Source organism: Bison bison, unplaced genomic scaffold, assembly GCF_000754665.1.
Source record: "Bison bison bison isolate TAMUID 2011002044 unplaced genomic scaffold, Bison_UMD1.0 scf7180017864198, whole genome shotgun sequence".
Lineage (NCBI taxonomy): Eukaryota > Metazoa > Chordata > Mammalia > Artiodactyla > Bovidae > Bison > Bison bison.
This window is the reverse complement of record NW_011494770.1, coordinates 3,043,212-3,066,795: the sequence shown is the minus strand read 5'-3', so window position 1 is coordinate 3,066,795 and position 23,584 is coordinate 3,043,212. Positions and strand designations below refer to the sequence as shown.

The 23,584-nt window shown below is 41.1% G+C and overlaps 1 protein-coding gene across 1 annotated transcript in view; it reads left to right on the top strand.

Moving 5' to 3' along the window:
- KIAA1244 (KIAA1244 ortholog) overlaps positions 1–23,584 on the top strand; it is a 176,986-nt gene that overhangs the window by 36,858 nt on the left and 116,544 nt on the right. Inside the window, exons 3-4 of the mRNA XM_010844224.1 lie at positions 6,677–6,758; positions 10,812–10,943. Coding sequence (XP_010842526.1) covers positions 10,842–10,943 — 102 coding nt within the window. The 5' untranslated portion in view covers positions 6,677–6,758; positions 10,812–10,841. The remainder of the gene's footprint in view (positions 1–6,676; positions 6,759–10,811; positions 10,944–23,584) is intronic.

Sequence of the window (23,584 nt, the reverse complement as noted above, 5' to 3'; positions counted from 1 at the left end):
TGAGTGAACTCCAGGGGTTGGTGATGGACAGGGAGGCCTGGCGTGCTGCGATTCATGGGGTCGCAAAGAATCGGACACAACTGAGCGACTGATCTGATCTGAGGAGTGAAAATAGAAATAAAAGAGAAACAATTTAACTGCACTGCAGAAAAAAATCAAAGAACTAGTTCAGTTCCAATTGGCTCCATGAATTGGCTCTGGCAAAAGCTTAGTCAATGAAAATTCATCAGCGTTGATGCAAACTGTTGAAAGCATCAGTATTCATAAACACAAATAATAACATCTCGAATGTCACAACAGGGGGCTGAAAACCTTCTGTACTCAAACTAGGAAAAGTGATGGCTGTCATTGAACCCAGCAGCTAGATCCCAAACCGGATGTATCCCATTCATCCAAACTGTGTGTACCTTTTCATAACTGCATTCCAACCATCAAATGTGACACACTGTTCCATGGACGACCTGCACAGTAAGGTTATTTATTTATTCAATACCCATCCCATTCTGGTGGGCACCGGGATTGTTCTTTGTAGAGTAGTGTGGCATACACCACAGGCAATGGGGAGTTGTCTGCTGGCAGAGGCCAAAGAACAGGGGTTTTGAGGACAGATGGTCTAAATTTAAATCACAGCTCTAATAAGTCAGACAGAGAAGAAGACATCCCTTATATGTGGAATCTAATAAGGAAGGATTCAAATGAACTTATAAAACAGAAAGAGACTCACAGACTTAGAGAACAAACTTATGGTTGCTGGTGAGAAGGGATGAGAGGAAGGGATGAGGAGTTGGGGAGTTGGATGGACTTAAAATGGATAACCAAAAAGAACCTACTGTGTAGCACAGGGAATTCTGTTCAATGTTATGTGGCAGCCTGGATGGGAGGGGAGTTTGGGGGAGAATGGATACATGGCAGCTGAGTCCTTTTGCTGTTCACCTGAAACTACCACAACACTCTTAATTAGTTATACCCTGATACAGAATAAAAAGTTGAAGAAAAACCTGTTTAAAAAATATGTAAATTACAGCCCTGTCATTTACAAACATGTGACCTTGGACAGGAAATCTAACCTCCCTTAGTTTTATTGATAATTAAATCTCTTCATAATAAGATAGTCAGTATGATAATATGAACAGGTACTTGGGATTTACAGGTCACTGATGTTCCATCAGAGCTGTGGTTATATGTGAAGGAATCCAGACAGTTATTCAATGATCAAATGGCTTTGATCATAGAATCCTAGAATTATAGCGCCTCAGCAGACCTCAGAAATCTAAGGTATCTTTTTGCTCCATCCCAGGCAGTGCATCAAAAAAGAGTCAACCTAAAACTTGCATATGTATTTGGTGTTACATGAAGCTCATTTTTGTGCTTATATTTAAAGGTAATATTTGATAAATCTAACTTTCCCCCATTCACCTATTTGAATTTCCCTCTGTCCATTGTTATCTTGGCCCAATAAAGCTGGCCTGTGAACTGTGACAACACAGTGAAAGAGATAGGCTTAGTGTCCTCGCCATGACCAGACACTGTCACGGGATGATGTCTGCCTTGTGCGTGTGCAGAGCTGCTAATCATTCTTCTTTAAGAAATAATGACATGCCAGGGCATGAAACCTGGGGCCACCGTCTTTATTCAATTAGGCCAGCATGAACTTGCACATGCCCATGCATAAAGAATAATCCCTTCGTGTAACTGAATGTTGGTTTTGGTGTGCCTGTTCCCCAATGAGGCAGCATCTAGAAGGATCAAAAGGCGATTTATTCCAAAACAGTCTGTGCAAAGGGGCCCGAGTGTGTGCCACGTTGCATCTTCATTATACATTTCATCCTGAGACCCAATTAACAAGCCTGTTATTCTTTTATTAAAATCACTTAAAAAATTAAGGCAGAAGGATTTTTATGATACCAGAGAGCAAGCCGTGTAATCAGCTGGGCCCCACATGTGTTCGTTTCCTGTTACAGTCCTGATTTGAGGCTCATGATACTAATTTAGGGGGTTGCTGGGGCTGAGAGGCCATGAATCCTGACATTTGTCAACCCCCTCAGCACACACCAACACACCCACCCACACCAACACACACACCCACCCCCACACATACCACCACACCCCCCACCCCATATACACCCCTCTCTCTCTCTCCCGTGCTTCAGGGCTCAGTGTAACAGTACTTCAAAGCTTTTCATCCTACTAGAACTGAGCCCAGGGAACCCGGCCTCTTCTCTGACACACAGAAGTTTCTGTCTTGTTGGGCAGGTCCTTTCTCCTGAAAGCAGAAGCTCTTAACTTGGGATCGATGTGGAGTTAGAGTTTGGGGGAACCTATGTATGTGCTCAGTCACTTCAGTCATGTCTGACTCTTTGCGACCCTATGTATGGACTGTAGCCCACCAGGATCCTCTGTCCGTGGTATTCCCCAGGCAAGAATACTAGAGTGGGTTGCCATGTCCTTCTCCAGGGGATCTTCCCGACCAGGGATCTAACTCTTATCTCCTGCATTGCAGGTGGATTCTTTACCACTGAGCCACCAGGAAAGCCCAGGGGAAGGGGGGAGAACTATGAATCCCCTGAAATGATTCGTATACTTATCTAGGAAGAGGATCTTTTTGTGTCCATGATTGAGAAAAGATTAAGAAACGGAACTATTCTAGCTTTGCTCTCATCTTTTGACACCAAAGGGTGTTGGAAGAAACTTGGTCTTGGGAGTGAGATGGATTTCTGTTCGGATTGTTTCCAGTAGATTTTAGCTGTGTAACCTTGGGCAGGCTATCAAATCTCTCTGAAACTCTATTTTCTCAAATATGAAACAAGGGTAAGAATGCCCATTTTAAGGTTGAAGTGACTGGTAGATTTAATCACAAAACAATAAGTAGTTTTTATTCCTTTTCCTTCTATGCATAAAATGAAAGAAAGTATCTGTTCTATCTTGTTCCTTGTTGGGTCTTTTCATGACAGTGCTTTGCACATAGCAGACTCTCAATTGTTAGTTGGATGGATAACTGGATGGATGGAGTGCCTTGGTTTGGTACCTGGATGAACTCCCTCTGTATGCTTCCTTAAAGCACTGATTTTCTAAGAGAAAACTTGGTGCTACAGTTGGCCTTGCTTAGACCCCTCCAAGACCCATGCTCCATGTCCTATGCAAAAATCTTTCTGGATACTACAACAAGATTGGATCTTGTTATCCTGTGCTTTAAATCATGGTCTCTGCTGGGCCTTTGTCTATATCAGGGCTGGGCAAACTAGCCGGCAGACCAAATCTGGCCTGTTGCCTGTTTTTGGAACGTAGCCATGCTCATTTATCAACGTGTTGTCTATGACAGGTTTGGGCTATGGCAGAGTTGAGTAATGAGCACAGAGATCATATGGTCTTCGATGCTTGATGTAATTTTTATCAGCCTCTTTTTCCATAAAAAGTTCTCCAATCCTTGATACACATTTTGTGTACTGCAGGATTGGTCTTAAGTGCTTCTTCTATGGATTGTGAAGCTAAAATTTAGTAGTTAAGTGTCTTGACTAAGATTGCACAGCTTTAGAATTGTTAAGGTTTCAATCCAGATCTGTGTGATTCCACAGCCCATAGTTTTTCCACTAAATGATGGTACCTTGCAGTAAGACCAAATCCTAGCCGAACCAATTACATCTTCCAGTTCTTCTTGATGACCATGACTGGCTTGGGGAGCAGTTCAGTGGTGTTCCCTGGAATCATGGTGGGACCTGGTAGTGCTGGCATTTATCAGTAGTCTAGTTCCAATTTGCAATACAAATGGTGTGAGTTTAGAAGTAGGTAAGGGAGGGTGATGAGGATTTCAAGGACTAATACAGTCAATGGCAGAGCAGTATGGGCATGCTGCAGTTTATCTGCAAACATACTACTACTCCCCAGAGCTCAGGGGTTTCAGCATTCTAGGAAGATCTTGTTACTGCTGAATGTGGCATCCACTCTTGTTTGATGCCTTGGTGAGAAATATGTAATATTTGTGCATTTTCAGCACACAGCCACTCAACAGAGACTGTCCCTGCTCCAGGCTATGAGACTATAGGAGTTTTGGACCTCCTTGTCTGCCCACAGCTACCATGCCCTCATTGGCAGATCTGACTGCAAAAATTTGAGATAAAGTTCTTTCACAGTCAATTAATCCTGGTGGAAATTTGATTGTTTCAAGGATTTACAGATGAGCCTCTATAGTTCTGTTAGTACTCAATCAGCCCATTATTAGGGGCTTCCCAGGTAGCACAGTGGTGAAGAATTTGCCTGCCAGTGCAGGGAACACAAGAGACATGGGTTCGATCCCTGCAGCATGAAGATCCCCTCCAGTAGGAAATGGCAACCCACTCCAATATTCTTCCCTGGAAAATTCCATGGACAGAGAAGCCTTGGAATGCTACAATCCATGGGGTTGCAAAGAGTCGGATATGATTGAGCACGAACACAACAGGCCCATTATTAGTGATTCTCACTTGACTTTCACACTTCCAATTAATTTTTCCAAGCTTATAAACTGGTTATGATTAAGCGACAGAAATAAAATTGGGGAAATTAGCTATTCCTGCTTTCACTTGACTGTATAGCAATGCTTGCCTTATAACCGAGACAAGCAGAAGATCATGATAATAGCGAGAAAATTATAGCCACCCAACTGGAAGTGACACCGTTGGGTAATTTATCCACCTGTCAAAGGTTTTACTAATGAAAAATGGTTATACTGTGAAACAATTGTCATATAAAATGGGGTACTGTAACTTTGGGTTAGTAAGGGGACACTGAGAAAGATCAGGAAGGCAAAATGTTCATTCTGATAGTCTGGTTTTTTCTTTGTGGCCGGCATTAGGGGGAGTGTCTGGGTCTGTCTCCATCTGTCATCATGGAGCTGCTGATGGAGGATTCCACGAAAAAACTGCAGGGTGGACAGGAAGGAATCGGAGCTATAATTAACTTTCTGTTTCCTTGTGTTCTACATCAGTGACGCTTTCCCCTAAAGACGAAATCGTGTAATCTTACCCTGTGGCTTTCACAGTCTCTAAAGTCAATGAATCTTTCAGTTTATGCTGAAAATATAAAAGAGATAAAATGAGGCTGCTCTGATTTAAGTGAGGGTGGAGGAGCCTGGTAAAATTAAGTAACATTTCATTTGTTGTGCCAGTGTAAGTCTGTGGGGAAATAATGGGTTGATTAAAATTCTTGGTCTGTTGTTTAATTATTTAGAGTGAATGCTTCTTACAGAAAAATAGGTTTCTCTTTGTAGTCCTCTTGGTTTATTCCTGATATATTTTAGTGCCCAGTTATTTTTTTCTTAAGCTTCAAAATATGCAAGTAGCTTTCAAGCTTTTTTTGTTTTTGTCTTTCACTTGATGTCAGGTACTTCTCATGGGTCCAAGCTGTTGGTGGTTTGATTGTATTTCTGCTTTGAAAACACGTTTATTAAGCCCCATCACAAAATTTAGGTCACCCTCATGGTGACTAAAGAGCTAATTCAAAAATTATAGGTGGAGCTTCCCTAATGGCTCAGTGGTAAAGAATCCCCCTGCCAATGTAGATGTGAGTTTGACCCTTGGTCCAGGAGGATCCCCCATGCCGTGGGGCAACAAAGCCTGTGCTCCACAGCTGTTGAGCCATGCTCTCGAGCCTGGGAGCTGCAACTACAGAGCCCACGCGCCACAGCTACTGAAGCCCACTCGCCTAGCACCAATCTTTTGCAGCAAGAGAAGCCACAGCAATGTGAAGCCTGCACACCATAACTAGAGAGTAGCCTCCACTTGCTTCAACAAGAGAAAAGCCCGTGCAGCAATGAAGACCTGCTGCTGCTGCTGCTAAGTTGCTTCAGTCGTGTCCAACTCTTTGCAACCCCGTAGACGGCAGCCCACCAGGCTCCTCTGTCCCTGGGATTCTCCAGGCAAGAACACTGGAGTGGGTTGCCATTTCCTTCTCCAATGTATGAAAGTGAAAAGTCAAAGTGAAGTCGCTCAGTCGTGTCCGACTCTAAGCGACCCCATGGACTGCAGCCTACCAGGCTCCTCTGTCCATGGGATTTTCCAGGCAAGAGTACTGGAGTGGGGTGCCATTGCCTTCTCCAAATGAAGACCTAGCACAGACAAAAATAAATATGTAAAATTTTTAAAAAGGTACAGCTGATTAAGAAACACTTTGAATTGGGGAGAAATTGACAAGTGTATCAAATTTCAATTTATATTGATGAGGCAGAGTAGTCCAGGTGATGATGCCCTCACTTGCTAGGTCGGGGAGAGGCCTGAGCAAAGGCTTAGAAATCTATATAAACAGTGCTTTCTAGGGTTACACACCCCAGGTGTACTGAATACAGATAATTATATTACTTTGGGAAAGAGCAAGGCATGTTCATGGACTGGTAAGGGACTTACCTTGTGATGACTAGTTCACCAAAACAATTGTTTGAGTCCTTGTGTGTGTTTTCTCTATAGCTATCTCAAGAAGGCGAGCTGCTGGTACGCTATGATTTCTGCACGGCATTTTTGCATTTTTGCTGTTTTTTTCTTTTTTTTTCACTCCAGGTACAGTTTCATTACTGGTCATAGTTCAGTGTACATGTGTGGTGGCATTTGAGGGTGGGTGTGGTGGCATTTGAGGGTGGGTGTGTAGGCTTGCATTGTTTGGCTGCCAGCCTTGCTGAGCTCACATATGGTCCTTATTTATGTGTTGCCAGGGAGAAATGCCTGCTGCCCCTCCAGTTGGCTTTGGAATCCAAGAATGTGAAGCTGGCTCAACATGCCTTGGCAGGGATACAGGTACAGTATACAATACATCCTGTGCTTACCCCAACAGGATGAGAGAAATTGACAGACCACCTTGGCATTGAAAGAGCAAATAGTTACCATTCTAAATTGTAGCTGTTTAAAGACCCCAACAGAAATTGATTGAACTGTGTAATAACCAGAGAGGATAACGATTTTCTTTTCTTGACCAGCATTTCTCTGTGCACAGCGTTATCTTGCTGAGTATATATGGTCAGACACTGACTCTTGGAGACTATGCTAAGCCCACATAGCAATGAAATATTTTTTATGACATCTAACTTTTAGGAGAGTAAGGGACTCCAAGAAAGACACCTCAAGTTCTGTACCAGCTCAGATCTTAAATGCATCCAGCATCTGTGGTTCTGTGTCATGAGCAATAGTGGTAAGCTGGAATGATTTTGGTTTGTCTTCTAGTCTACAGTTAAGTTGGTGAATGTTTTGTTTCCAGAACGAGATTGGGAAGAAAAAAGAAATTTTGTCTAATCAGAAGAGTCAGATTGCACAAATACACTTCCTTCTCTGAGCATTTGTTCATTCTGTTTTGCACCATATGTAGTAAGTCTAATTCCAAAGGTGCAGAGTTGTTGGCTGTATAAATACATTGACTTTTTAAAAAGGATTTTTAAAATTGGAATAAATTGCTTTATATGTTAGTTTCTGCATACAGTGAAGTAAATCAGTCATATGTATACATATATCCCCTCCCTCTTGGACCAGCCTCCACCCCAACCCCTCATTCCACCCCTCTGGGTCATCACAGAGCACTGAGCTGAGCTTCCTGTGCTTCATAGCAGCTTCCCACTAGCTATTTTACACATGGATAAAGGTGTGGTGCACACACAACAGAATATTATTCAGCTACTAAAAGGAACAAAATGGGGTCATTCATAGAGATGTGGATGAACCTAGAGTCTGTCATACAGAGTGAAGTCAGCCAGAAAGAGAAAAGCAAATGGCATATATCAATGCATATATGTAGAATCTAGAAAAATGGAACAGATAAACACTGACTTCTTAAGGGGTTTGGTGGCTGAGTGACAAGTGCTATGGAGTTCAACCCTGCAGGGGATTCTTCCAGCATGGCCATGGATTGGTAGCATTGGTGGATATCTTTTCACATTACTGTTTCATAGTTTGCTCTTTAAGTTTAGAGAGGTCTCCAATACATTTTCAGTGTCAATAAATATGAAAGAGTAAGAAAATTATGACTGTTTTTCCCTTAGCAGATTCTAATTAGAGAATGTATATTTCAATATGCAGTAACATTAGAAATTTTTAAACATTAAAAAAGTTAAACAGTTATTAAAAACTCTTTGCTTTTCTCCAAAGTAACGTGAAAATGAATAGAAGTTTGTTTCAACCTGCCACTTATGTTCTCTTTTCTCTAGTATTACAGAGATTTTCCATTTAGTGTTTTTTTTTTTTTTTAACCCTCAAACTCTGTAAGTTACAACCTCATGTTTTCATGGGAACTTCACTGACATGGGGGGCCGGGCATCTTCCTCTCAGCGTCCCTTGTGACCTCTCATTAACGAGTGAAGTTCGCTCAGTCGTGTCCAACTCTTTGCCACCCCATGGACGATACAGTCCATTGAATTCTCCAGGCCAGAATACTGGAGTGGATAGCCTTTCCCTTCTCCAGGGGATCTTCCCAACCCAGGGACTGAACCCAGGTCTCCCGCATTGCAGACAGATTTTTTTTACCAGCTGAGCTACAAGGGAAGCCCAAGAATACGGAAGTGGGTACCCTATCACTTCTCCAGCGGATCTTTCTGACCCAGGAATTGACCTGGGGTCTCCTCCATTGCAGGCAGATTTTTTACCAACTGAGCTAACAGGGAAGCCCCCCACCATAAACTTTTAAGGCTTTTTTTTTTTTTTAGAGTTTTCTAGTCTTTATTACTTAAAAAAAAAACAAAACAGGGTTTTGTATATGAACTAACTCTGGGCTGCCCTGCATAGTCAAAAATTTCTTTTGAGTGGACACTTCTGAGATATTGTGGGTTCAGTCCCCAATCACTGCAATAACGCAGATATTACCGTAGAGTGAGCCACATGGATTTTACATTTTCCCAGTGCATATAAAAGTTATGTTTATACCATACTGTAGTCTCTTAAGTGTGCAGTAGCATTATGTCTAAAAAAATGTACATACCTTAACTAAAAAATACTTTCTTGATAAAAGAAAATGCTAACATCATCTGAGCCTTCAGCCAGCTATAGTAGTAACATCAAAGAGCACTGATTGCAGATCATTATAACAAATAGAGTAAAAATAAAAAAGTTTGAAATATTGCAAGAATTACCAAAATGTGACACAGAGACACTATGTGAGTAAATCCTATTGGAAGAATGGTGCCAGTAGACTTAACTGACACACAGGTGCCACAGCCCTTCAGTTTATAAAGAAACATGATACTTGTGAAGGGCAATAAAGCTAAGTGCAGTAAAATGAGATACAGCTATATAGATGAATTCAGGGAGTCCTAAGAAGAAGGTTTGAAATATGTGTTTTCTGGATCTGCAGTGACATTCAGCTAAAAGAGGGAGTCATTACCCTGGATGAATCAGAATTCCAAAAATTCTTCATGGTTGCAACCCCATGCTGCATTGGACAAGGACAGATTTAATAGGGATAAATATAAAATCCGTCCTACTCTGGGGTCTCAAAAATCAATTGCCTCAGGACAGATTGGGGAAGAACAGCTTAATTGCAGCCCTTGAGAATGAGGTTTCTGCGTGAATCAGCGTAAAATGTGCTGTGACTTACAACTAAGCTAATTTGATCTGAGAGTGTGATTAAACTTCCGTATTACTGTTTTTTATTTGTTTTTTGGTTTGATTTTAAGCAGTAAACACACTTAATTGTCTCACACAACTAGAATTCTAGAGGTAAACAATTCCAGGTTTGAAATAGGGCAATGGCCACCAAAGACTGCATTTCTTTCACTCTTGCCATCTTTTTATTGTTATTATTTTTAAAAGACTATTTTAGAGCAGTGTTAGCTTGACAGTAAAATTGAAAGGAGGGTGCAGAGATTTCCCACATACCCTTCCCCCTACACATGCGTAGCCTCACCCATCATCACTCCCGGAACGATACTTTTTTTAAAAAATAAAACCAACGATGAGGCTACATTGACACGTCCTAATCACCCAGAGTCCATATGTTCACCTTAGCATGCACCTTTGGGTGCTCCTGCTCACTGCTGTCAGACCCTTAATGTGTTAAATTCACTGGAGGCCAGTTGAGGAGGAAAGTGTCTGTGAAACCATGTTATGTGGAGAACGTTTGATGACATCCATGGAGGTTTAGTGTGAAGAAGAGATTTAGGTGGAGTTCATCGCTGATCAGGTATGTTAGAAACTTAATCTGTGTGGCTCCAGGTACAACTAGGGCATACAAGTTTTAGGCAAGGAGGGTTTGGTTCAATTCATAAAGAATTTTATGAAAAATGAGTTGTTTTCAAGTAGAGGAGAGCTGTCCTGGGAGATGTAATGCCTTCTGGGAAACCTCATGAAAATGACCGTCTTCTTGTTTAGGTTTTTGTGGGATTGATTTTCTGATGAAAATATATTAAGATTTGTACCTTTGTGAATAATTCCTGGGTAAATGATAGCTCACATTAGGAAGTACAAATATGAACAATCAACCTGTGTATAAAACCTCCTTTCCTGTGACAAAGCTTCATTCAGACAGGGTGTGTGCGAACATGCCTGTCGTGAGAAGCTGGATTCCCCTTGGCACATTCATCCTCCATCCCTACCCACCAAACGACTTATTTGGCTACCACATTAGAATTTCACTTCATAAAATGTACAGTAAATTATCTAATAACAGGAAAAACCCTTTGCCAAAAACCATTTACCAAAGGCATGATGCATTTTTCTTTTTAATGGCACAGAGCGGAAACTCCTTCCTAATGGCCTCCAGCTACATGCCTCCCGAGTAAGAAACGTTATCCGTCCTACATACTGGGCTACAGCAGAATAAGGCAGCAGGGGAAAGCCTGTCTGTGATCACTGTCTTGTGCCTCTTTACAGAAGCTCCTGGCGGAAGAGAGGTTTGTATCCATGGAAACGGACTCTGATGAGAAGCAGCTGCTCAATCAGATCCTGAACGCTGTGAAAGTGACGCCTTCCCTCCACGAAGACCTGCAGGTGGAAGTGATGAAGGTGGGTTTGACGCACTCCCAGTTTGCGTCACTGTGATGGAAACAAATTGCTGACCCTTATTGTTATCTTAAAGATGCTTCTATGTGGTGGTCATTTGGACTATATGATTATTATCCTTGCTTGTGGTCCCCCAGAATAACCTTGATTGTTGAACAGAAATGACAACTAAGTAAAAAGGTTTACTTGGTTTACAGATTTCAACAAGTCTGTAAGATTTTTGGCCTGATCCTGCGTATCAAATGTTGTTAAATATATTTATGCCCTTTGAGAGAAGGTATAGGAAATAGATTCATGACCTTTTGAGAAAATGTACAGGAGTAGTTCCAGCTTGGGGTAGACCTGATCATTCTGGGCATTCTGCCTGCCTGTATATGTTAAAACAAAGCAAAAACCTAATGATATATATTAATGCTATGTAGAATAGTCAATTTAAGGAAAGGAAGATCATCCTTTGAAGCCATATCAGAATCTCATCTTTATTTCCATCCTCACATTCTGTGAACCTTATCTCCCTCATTCTAATTACCATCTCCCTTTGTGGGGTGGCATCTCTCTCTCCCCTTTCCCTTTTTCCCTTCCATTGGGAGCCTCTTATACAGACTCAGGGGTGTGTTGTATCCCGTAAGTGAACAGTGAGTTGGGCGGAAAAGGATGGAAATCTCTAGCCTAGAATAACACATTGGTCAGAGTAGCACAGCTGGAGCCCATGAGCTGGACACAACATCTGTCCATTTCCTCCCTAGAGGAGTATGTACAGAGAAGTGTGTAAGCATAGTTGGTGTCATATAGTGGTTGATTTCTTCCTAGAAAGGCACTGGTGGATTTTCGTCTTTGATAAGAGATATCAGTCTTTTACCTCTCAGTTTCTCTATTGAGAAAAGATCAACTTCAATCATGGCATTGTCTTAATGTCCTGGGTCTCACCTTAGCCCTATTGGTGGGTAATTTAGTATAGTGATTCAGACTTTGAAGCCAGGCTGTCTGGGTTTGAATACTTAATTTCTAGTTGGACTTCCTTGAACAGATTCCTGAACCACTCTGTGCTTTGGTCTCCTCATCTGGAGAATGGGGGAAATAGTTCAATTCAATCATTCAGTCGTGTCTGACTCTGCGACCCCAAGGACTGCAGCACACCAGGCTTCACTGTCCATCACCAACTCCTGGAGCTTGCTCAAACTCATGTCCATCGAGTTGGTGATGCCATCTATCCATCTCGTCCTCTGTCATCCCCTTCTCCTCCTGCCTTCAGTTTTTCCCAGCATCAGGGTCTTTTTCCAATGAGTCAGTTCTTCACATCATGTGGCCAAAGTATTGGAGTTTAAGCTTCAGCATCAGTCCTTCCAATGAATGTTCAGGAATGATTTCCTTGAGGATTGACTGGTTGGATCGCCTTGCAGTCCAAGGGACTATCAAGAGTCTTCCCCAACACCACAGTTCAAAAGCATCAATTCTTTGGCACTGAGCTTTCTTTATAGTCCAATTCTCACATCCATACCTGGCTACTGGAAAAACCATAGCTTTGACTAGATGGACCTTTGTCGGCAAAGTAATGTCTCTGCTTTTTAACGTGCTGTCGTTGGTCATAGCTTTTCTTCAAAGGAAAAGCTTAGAAAAAGCTTTCTTCTTTTAATTCCATGGCTGCAGTCACCATCTGCAGTGATTTTGGAGCCCAAGAAAATAAAGTCTCTCTCTGTTTCCATTGTTTCCCCATCTATTTGCCATGAAGTGATTGAAACTGGATGCCATTATCTTCATTTTATGAATGTTGAGTTTTAAGCCATCTTTTTCAGTCCCTTCTTTCACTTTCATCAAGAGGCTCTTTAGTTCCTCTTCACTTTCTTCCATAAGGGTGGTGTCATCTCTGTATCTGAGGTTATTGATATTTCACCTAGCAATCTTGATTCCAGCTTGTGTTTCATCCAACCCAAAATAAGCAGGGTGACAATATACAGCCTTGATATACTCCTTTCCCAATTTGGAACCAGTCTGTTTTTCCATGTCTGGTTCTAACCATTGCTTCTTGACCTGCGTACAGATTTCTCAGGAGGCAGGTTAGTTGGTCAGGTATTCCCATCTGTTTTAAGAATTTTCCACAGTTTGTTGTGATCCACACAGTCAAAGGCTTTGGTGTAATCAGTAAAGCAGAAGTAGATGTTTTTATGGAACCCTCTTGCTTTTTTGATGATCCAGTGGATGTTGGCAATTTGATCTCTGGTTCCTCTGCCTTTCCTAAATCCAGCTTGAACATCTGGAAGTTCATGGTTCACATACTGTTCAAGCATGGCTTGGAGAATTTTGAGCATTACTTTGCTAGCGCGTGAGATGAGTGTAATTGTGTAGTACTTGAAACATTCTTTAGATTTGCCCTTCTTTGGGATTGGAATGAAAATTGACCTTTTCCAGTCCTGTGGTTACTGCTGAGTTTTCCAAATTTGCTGGCATATTGAGTGCAACACTTTCACAGCATCATCTTTTAGAATTTGAAATAGCTCAGCTGGAATTCTGTCACCTCCACCTCACCTTCATCGGTGGGGGGTGGGGGGGGAATAGTAGTCCCTACCTAATAGGAGTGTTGTGAGGATTAAGTAAGTGATAGTTGTAAGGAATTTGGCACAGTATCTGGCCCAAAGCAAGTTCTTTAGAAGTGCTGTTTGTTACTTCTTCTATTCCTATTACTTCTGCCATAACTAACTTGTGCTGCTGAGCCATCATCTCAGTGGGTGGGTCTAGGAGTATTCTTATACTCAGTGAACACTGAGAATGTCTGAGCTACCTAACCTTTAAGATCTCATTGTCTTTGCTGCTGCTGCTACTGCTAAGTCGCTTCAGTCATGTCCGACTCTGTGCGACCCCATAGACGGCAGCCCACTAGGCTCCCCCGTCCCTGGGATTCTCAAGGCAAGAGTACTGGAGTGGGTAGCCATTTCCTTCTCCAATGCATGAAAGTGAAAAGTAAAAGTGAAGTCACTCAGTCGTGTCCGACTCTTAGCGACCCCATGGACTGCAGCCTCCCAGGCTCCTCCGTCCATGGGATTTTCCAGGCAAAAGTACTGGAGTGGGGTGCCATTGCCTTAACTGTCTTTAATTCTGGAATGTGTGGTTTTGCCTTATCCTTTGACACATGTTGGGCTGCTGTGCCTTCCTAGGAACCCAAGAGTAACCATCTCTAGATTTGTTTGACTTCTCTGCTACCTCTGTGCAACCATTGAGAGAGGCAAGGTCAGCAGCCACGTCTATCACTTTTACGACTTTCGGGTTAAGTCTGTTTATCCTTCTTCCACTAAAAGATCTCCAAATACCGAAGGTTGAGCGTTGATGTCACACTAAGAGACACACCTCACAGATTTCATATTATTCTGAAAATTCTCCCAGGAGTATAGCTTTTCATAGAATATAGGAATTTGCATTAAAAATTAAAATGCTAAAGTACCTATCCTTCTAGGAACTATGGAGGAGCAGGATGTTTAATGGTTATGTCAACAGAAACACCTGTTTTGAAAACATACTTGCTTTCTAATTCCAGCCCAGTGGTACCTTCTGCCAGCCTTGCTGAAGACAGGAGTTGACACATGTTAGCTCTGCTGGAAACCCTGGAAAGCCAGTCTTTATGGACTTTCTAATGACACCATACTAGACAGTGGTACTTATAGTTAATGTCTGGAAATAGATCAAACATTGTCAGAAAAGAGGAAAACAATCGTCTGGGTTGCTATTCTTCACAATTAAGTTTCCGAAACTTTTAAAAAGAAGAGCGCCTTTGGTACATGCTTTTGTTTTTAGAAACTTTGTGAAAGTGAAAGTCGCTCAGTTGTGTTCAACTCTTTGCGATCCCCTGGACTGCAGCCTGCCAGGTTCCTCTGTCCATGGAATTCTCCAGGCCAGAATACTGGAGTGAGTAGCCGTTCCTTTCTTCAGGGGATCTTCCCAACCCAGGAATTGAACTCCCGTCTCCCACATTGCAGGCGGATTCTTTACCAGCTGAGCCACCAGCTGCTAAGTCGCTTCAGTTGTGGCTGACTCTGTGCGACCCCATAGACACCAGCCCACCAGGCTCCCCGGTCCCTGGGATTCTCCAGGCAAGAACGCTGGAATGGGTTGCCATTTCCTTCTCCGTCAATGAGCCACCAGAGAACCCCCAAAATACTGGAGTGGGTAGCCTATCCCTTCTCCAGGGGATCTTCCTGACCTAGGGATCGAACTGGAGTCTCCTACATTGCAGTTGGATTCTTTACCAGCTGAGCTAATGTTTTAAAAACTTAAACATTAGAATTGGGAAAAATATATCAAGCTAGTTTTTTAGCATCAAATGAAACTTTGGAGAAGGTGGTCTGACTGTGAGAACCCACAGGTGAAAGTTCTGTGATCATTTCTGATTTCTGAGATTTAAATTACTTATTTGGGTATAAAGACATATACAAATGATAGCATTTGGGGCTTAGAAATAAGTTTTATACGCTTTCTCCATGCATCAGGAATTTCTATACCAACTTCAGTCATCCTTAGATGTGCGCACCCTTTTATCTTGTAATTCTGTAATGCTTGTCATGACCAAAGTAAAAACTTTAACACAACAACTTGTTTTGCTAATATCATTACCACATGAAAATGCTTTTACCACGTTTTCTCCCCAAAGTAGAGACAGAGAGAAATAGAGAGAAATATGAATTGGATGAGTCCTCAGAGGGAATGACTGAATTCCATTACATATGGAGGATGTATTAACTTATTCTTGGTGTTTCTGCAGAACTCATTCTGACAGTCAATGATCTAAACTAGATATTTCTTATAAAAATTGTCTAGTCATATTATAGCAATATATTTTAGGAAAATCTTTTAAAATGTGATATGGTAGACCTTTTCAAATGATGGTCTGAGTATACTATTCAGGACAGGTAAAGCCACACCATGCAGTTTTTCTTTCTTTCCAAACATGGCACAGTACATTTTTATGACAAATCATAAGTCCTGTTTTTCAGGAAACTGTATTGTACATTTTACTCACATAATGCTATCTGCTAGTGTTTATAAACATAAGAAATTGAATCATGTCACATTCTTAGAAGTGTGCAGCAATTGTATTAAATTCCTGGGGAGAAAATAATATGGTTCCCTCTTTTAGAAACTTCCCTGAGATAAAACAGGAAGCAGCTAATAATTCACCCAGGATTATGATGGTAATGTTCTCATTAAGAAAGAAGGCTCTAGACTTTCAGTTGGAGGGTTCAGAAATGTCAATGATGCTTGCTTCTGACAAATTTAATAGGGATGACGTTAGATCACTTAGTCTAGGAACTGTTCTATTGAATACATGGTTATACTATAGGAGGGGGAGAAAAGACAACTTTTATTTATTGAAATGGCCGTGGAATCCAAATAAAAATTTTATCACTGAGCACATAGAGTGTCAGACCTGCAGATAATCAGGAAGAGGGTTTCTCTGAAGATACATTACCTTTGAAATGGATTAGTAGATGGCAGGGAGCCAGTTAACATTTAGGTTTAATACTTATTTGCTTTGGTAACATTTTTCCTGTGGTGTGTGCCATTTCCATAAATGCCATGCAGACTTCATAGGAGCCAAGTATATAACTAATGACTTCTCTGACTAGAGCAATTAGGACTTTCCCCCCTACTTTCTGATGGATAATCTTTAGTGAGGTTATTAACTGCACAGCTGGCTGAGTCTTCAGTGACTGGAGGAACTGTGGCCCGCCTTCTGTGTCTCTCAGCGTGTCAGAGATGCGAGCTGCCTATCTGGGGAGGGCAGGCCGGCTTTGTCAGTAAGAAAGGATGTGATGCTGGATACTGAGCAAGCATTGGATGAATGTTCTGTCTTTAGATGTCTTATGTGTGTCTTTAGATAATATAATTGAATGTTGCTGAAATGCTTTACGTTTTCAAAGGAGAAATGACAGGGGCCAATTTCTTAACATTTATTATGCATTAGACACTCTGATGAATATATTCACACTAGGATCACACAGCTAGTGAAATGGCAGGACCGATATTCAAATTGTAATTCAGCCTGGGGCCAAACGTGAGCTCTTGAACAGTCTTCAAGACCTTGTCTACTGAGTTTATCCTGAAAGACACGTAATGATTCCCAGGACTGTTTCCATTTTATAGATGATTGAACAGAAAAGGTAAATTACAGGCTAATAAGGGGCAAAGCTCAGAATGGCTCAAAGTCCTGTGTTTTCTGTATCCTTCCATGACCATGTATTCCCTCACTAGTTCTGTGAGTTAGATTCAAATACAAAGGAAGAATCAAAGTCTCTTTCCCGTCAAATTAGCTTATGACTCAGTATGTGTGGTCATAGAGTTAGGGGACTGGAGAGAGAGAGTCATTTATCATTGAGGTGTTATATTTTATAACAAAATCCAAACAGACCTCTACAGAAAATGTAAAGGTGAGAGACTTGTGGAGGAGGCCCTCACTTTCTGTAGGGCTAGTGGATACGCTTCAGGATTTCCATTTAGAACTCTGGTCTTACTGGGTACCACCATGGCAGTCAGCACCTTGGTTTGAGAGTAAGAAAGAGGCCAAATGGAAGGACCATTTCTAAATCTCCTCTCAATAATATTTTAATAGCAGAGTCTTATATTTGGGCTGTTTACCCATATGGTTAGTTTTGATAGCCCTGATTCTGGGCATTTGGTCTTCTAGAGTATTTTATGGAAGGAAAGATCATTAGTAAAGTTTGAGAGTGAAATGGTTGAATTGTCCTGACTTCTCATAAGTGAGGAGAAATTCCTCCTTAATCTAAAATTACCAAGACACTTTAGAAGATCTGCATCAGTCTCTAGGATGAATAAAAAAATCCCATTTAGTACGTTTAGAATGTACTGTTATTGGAGGTTAGCTATAGACTAACATAGTATTTCTGCACTTAATGCAAGAAAGTGTTTAAAACATGGGATTCTGTTAACTAAGTGTTCTCAAGTAGCCTTCTCTCTTCCTGCTGCTAAAATCAAATGTTGATACTCTTTTGCCTTTGTACATGTATAGAGAAAACTCTTGTTTTCCTCCCATGCTTCTTTACCCTTTGGCATGACTGCATTAAAAAGGCAATAAAAATACGTGAAAAAGTCAGAAGCAAATGTTGACAATATGTGTGATTTTCCATTAAATACTTTATGCATTATTTGTTTAGATGAAGATATTTTCACTTCATGAATTTCTTTTTTTTAAAAGCAGGCACCACCATTTTCAAGTACCATGTCCTTTAATTTGAGAGCAGCTCTGCTATTTATAAAGTTTTCCCTGTGATTTTTGATTAAAGCAGGTGTAAATGCACAGACTTGCAGTATTTACTGTGGATATTCAAAAATAGGCAGTGGGGACCTCCGCCACTATTTTCAGCATTTTTTCTGCAGATGTTTGATTGCCTCCTGTCAGGCACTTGGCTTCCCTGATAGCTCAGTTCGTAAAGAATCTGCCTGCTATGCAGGAGACTCCGGTTGGTTCCTGGGTCAGGAAGATCCCCTGGAGAAGGGATAGGCTACCCACGCCAGTATTTTTGGGCTTCTCTGGTGGCTCAGCTGGTAAAGAATCTGCCTGCAATGTGGGAGACCTGAGTTCAATCCCTGGGTTGGGAAGATCACTTGGAGAAGGGAACGGCTACCCACTCTAGTATTCTGGCCTGGAGAATTCCTTGGACTGTATAGTCCATGGGGTCACAAAAAGTCAGACACAACTGAGCGACTTTCACTTCACTGTCAGGCGATTGCCAGGCATGGAAGATCCCATGGTAAAGAAACAAAAAAAGAATCTTTGTGTGAATGCTAGTGATGGAGACAGAAACCAAAGAAATAGATAAATACACATAAATTGTGATATATATAAGGAAAGACAATTTAGAAAAGTGTATTTATCTTAAGGCATGCTGGAATGCAAGTGAAGAGGACAGAGAAGGTGATCATTAAGAAATGACATTTAAGGGACTTCCCTGGCAGTCCACTGGTTAAGAATATGCCTCGAAATTCAGGGGATGCAGATTCGATCCCTTGTCAGAGAACTTAAGATTCTACATGCCTTGGAGCATCTAAGCCCTGGAAGCAAAAGATGACACAGTGAAGATCCCACATGCCACAGCTAAGACCTGACGCAACCAAATAAGTAAATACTTTTTTTTAAAATGACATTTAAAACAGGTAAGATCTAAAGCATAAGATTAGGGTAGGTGAGAAAGATAGGATTGGAAAAAGGGAAGGAAGAAAGGAACACTGTATTTGCTAGGATTCATTTCAGCTGAAAAAAGGCAGGGATTTATTTTTCTTTTGCATTAGCTTAGGTCAGTATTGGCTGAACCCCATTATCAGAGATTCCTGTATCTTGGATTATGTTTCTCTAGCCTGTGGTCCACAAGGGCTCCCCATTTCCAGCCAGAATGTCCACACTCCAGACAACTGGCAGGAGGAAGGTGATGCAGGTCACTTCTGCTTCTGTCCCATTGGCCAGGACTTGGTCCTATGGCAGTAGTTGTAAGAAGCCTGGAAAGTGTAGTCTTTATTTTGGGCAGCCATGTGCCCAGAATGCTATTCTTGAAAAACATGGGGATAGTGTTGAGAGAGAACTGGCAGTCGGCCACCATCACTTATCACATGAGACTCATAGTCTGGCTTCTCTCCCCCAGTTAGAAGCAGCTGGTGCATCCTCCCGTCCACCACCTCCTGCTTTCTTCATCACGCTTTCCTCAGAGGGAGGGGGTGATGATGCATTCAGAGAGGTGTGAGGTTAGCTAAGGCTGAGGACTACCTGTCATGGCGTATTCAGGGAAACTGTGTTGTAATTTCTCCAACTAGTTAGTCCTAAACTCTTGACTCGGGCATAGTGGAAACTTTCACTAGTTAGTAAGTAAAAACTAATTACATACTGTTAGTATTGTTTTTATCACTTTGGTGCCTAACAGAGCATCTGGCACACAGCTTACTAATTGCTTGCTAATTTAGTTATTGACTAATGGAGGGAGGGAAACACATGTGGTAGTTTCAGTGGCCCACTGGGATAAATGACAAACAAAAGAAGCTAAAGCTGTGATTATAAATAATAACCTGAGTTCAAAGATGAGAAAGATCAACATGGATTGACACTTTAGAATCAAAGCTTCTCTTATGGCTCCGCTGGTAAAGATTGCACCTGCATTGTGGGAGATCTGGGTTCAATCCCTGGGTTGGGAAGATCCCCTGGAGAAGGGAAAGGCTACCCACTCCAGTATTCTGGCCTGGAAAATTCCATGGACTGTATAATCCATGGGGTCGCAAAGAGTCAGACACGACTGAGCGACTTTCACTTTCAAACTCATATATCATCAGATCCTTCTTTTTATAGGTAAATTGAAGCTGTAGTGTTCAGTTACTTGTCTGGGCTTAAGCAGTTGTTGGTAGCAGGATTGTTTTTTCAACCATTTGTGTTTTTCTGGAAAGGCTTTGTAACAAGGCTGGGAGTTGATCTAGCTTTTGGATGTCTAGTTCTGAATAGGTGGAGAAGAAAACCTTGCAACCTTGTGTTTAACTGCAAGGCCCGTGTGAGTAATATGACTTCTGAAAAAGAGTGAAATATAATGAGATTAGAAATCTCTTATTAGAGTAGATAGGAATTCATTGAGGAATCTGTAATTGGCCAAGTGTGTCTGAGAGAGTGACAGCATGGCTTGGTGTAACTGTCCTATGACACAATCACTGGAAGCTGTTTTTTTAAACTTCTTGTTACCCTTTTTCGCAGAGTGGTAAGAGCATATCTTCTTGAGCTTGAATGCCTGGTGACCTTGGGCAAGTAATTTATCTGCGCCTCTATTTTCTTATCTACAAAATGCACATAAAGCAATGTATTGAAGATGATGATGATGATGATGTTATAGTGAGTCTTACATGAGTTATTATAAAAGAAGTTCCTGGAACACCCAGTGTATGGCATAGGGTCAGTATTAGCTTTCGTTGTTGTTACAATTACTGGAAAAGAATATGTGTAGCAGGATAAGATGAACACCTCTGAACTCACTCAAATTCTGAGTCAGAACTTTAGAAATATCATTGCTTTACACATTTATTTTTATCTCTTTTCTTCCTCTTAGCCCCCTCCTATATAGCGTGTAATAGAGTAATTTTCTTCTATAGTAAAGGAAAAAAAGAGAATAAAGGAAAGAAACCATATATATTTTGATTCCTAAAAGAGGACTTCATTATATTTACTACTGTTGAACTGGACCTTCTTGCTTAAAATAATTTTGTAAATTACTATACATCAGTTATCTACCTAGATATATTTAGGGTCCTAACCAGTAACCCTGACCCCACAGTCTACAGAAAACACCCCACCATTTATCTGTGCCAATGAGTTCTTGCTTTGTGCTACCAGGCAGAGTTCATATGCTTGTTTCATCTTAGTAGGCATAGTTCGTGTGATTTGGATATTCTAGAAGAATTTTATAAATTATTAAACCTTTAACATGTAGAGAATCATATTGTCTTTAGCCCTTTATAAACTCTGTCTCAGGGCTTGATTGGTTTTGTCTGTAAGCCTTGAGTATAAAATTACCAAAAGCCTCATATGTATATGAGCAGACGATCTGAGATGAGGCGCCCTTTCTGTGGAGACTCTTAGAGGAAAAGAGAAAAGGAGGTATAAATGTGTTATCTGGAACACACTCATGAAATTCACTTCTTAAAAGTCTAGCTTTGGAATTAGGCCAAAATAAATTTGTTACAGTTAAACTAGAAAAAATAGTTCATTGGATTTTTAAATTTATTTCACTGTGAATATATTTTCATTATAAAACCTTATAGAATTAAAAGCAAAACCAAGACAAGGATTTATAAATCTAATAGAAAAAAGATAAAGATGTACACCGTTGCCATAATTCAAGATAGTTGTGTGTGTTACGTGGGCTTCCCTTTTGGCTCAGACAGTGAAGAATCTGCCTGCCGTGTGGGAGACCCAGGTTTGATCCCTGGGTCACGAAGAGCCCCTGGAGTAGGAAATGGCAACCCACTCCAGTATTCTTGCCTGGAGAATTCCATGTGTGTGTTATAGCAGAAGAAAAGTTCAGTGGGAAAATTCAGAATGAGAACCCATATTCAACTGAACAGATCAGCATTTCAAGGAAGGGATACTATTTGATTTGGACTTTGAAAGGTGCTTGGAGTTCCTATCAGTTATACTGGGAGAGTAGGCATTTTTGAAAAGAAAAGTCTTGGAAATGGAAAAACACAGGGTGGAAACTGGGATTAGTGAGGAATGAGTGGTGGATGAGTTTGAAAAGGAGGTTGAAGCAGATTCAAGAAGGCCTGGTTAGAGTAAGCAGCTGGTAGTCCATAGAGATTGGAGAGTATTCAGAGTAAGCTGGAGATTGACATGTTCAGAGGTGTTAGATATTGAAGGTGGGGGCAAGGGGAAGGGGCTTTGCAGGATGCTCAGAGAACAGGCAGAGCCAAGTCAGAGGCGCTCGTGAGGTGGTGCAGTGCCTAGTGGCTATCCGTGGTGTAGCTGGTGAGTTGGTGAAAAGGGGAGAATCCAAGATGATTACAAGACTGGGAGCCTGAGCTTCTGGCCGAGCTAACTTAGGAAGGAAATGGTGAGTTCATATTGTCAGATATCAAAGAATTGTAATATTTTAAAAGAATAAATACAAGGAGTTTCACCTTACAGGTGTTCCCAAATAGAAAAGATTCAATGTAGAGCTCATCACTGTGACTGACTTTTGTATATTCACTTTTCATCATATCTATTTATGTGTTTACAGTTATAGTCATTGTGTATGTAGGGTTTTATTTCTTGCTTTTCACTTTAGATTATAAGCATTTCCCACATGGCTATATTTATCCCCTCACAGATAATTTTAATGGTTGCATAATTAAGAATTTCAGAGCAGGAAGAAGTGTTAGCTGTTTACCATATTAGAAGCTTAGTGTGCTTGATGTGATTTTCATGAAATTGCATATATTCATTGCTGATGTTTACAAGCTGAAGTTAAGGTTTGAAACTTGGGAGAAATCTTGGCTCTAAAAATACATTTGTGAGACTTCTGTTGTTGTTCAGTTGCTAAGTCATGTCTGACTCTGCAACCCAGGGCCCTTCAGGCTTCCCTGTCCTTAACTATCTCCCAGAGTTTGCTCAAATTCATGTCCTTTGAGTCAGTGATACTGTCTACCTATCTCATCCTCTGTTGCCCTCTACTTCTTTTTTCTTCAATCTTTCCCAGCCTCAGGGTCTTTTCCAATGAATGAGTCAGCTCTTTGCATCAGATGGCCAAAGTATTGAAGATTCAGCAGCAGTCCTTCCAGTGAATAGTCAGGGTTGATTTCCTTTAGGATTGGCTGCTTTGATCTTTCCTTGCTGACCAAAGGACTTTCAAGAGTCTTCTCCAGCAACACAGTTTGAAAGCATCAATTCTTTCATGCTCAGCTTTCTTTATGGTCCAACTCTCACATCCATACATGACTACTGGAAAAACCATAACTTTGACTATATGGATCTTTGACATCAAAGTGATGTCTCTGCTTTTTAATACACTGTCTAGGTTTGTCATAGCTTTCCTTCCAAGGAGCAAGCTAAGAGTTATGTGTTTGCCAAGGAAGAGAGTTTAGAAGAGAAGATAAGAATAAGAACGGTTTGATTATTTATTCAAGCAAATTAGCTAAGT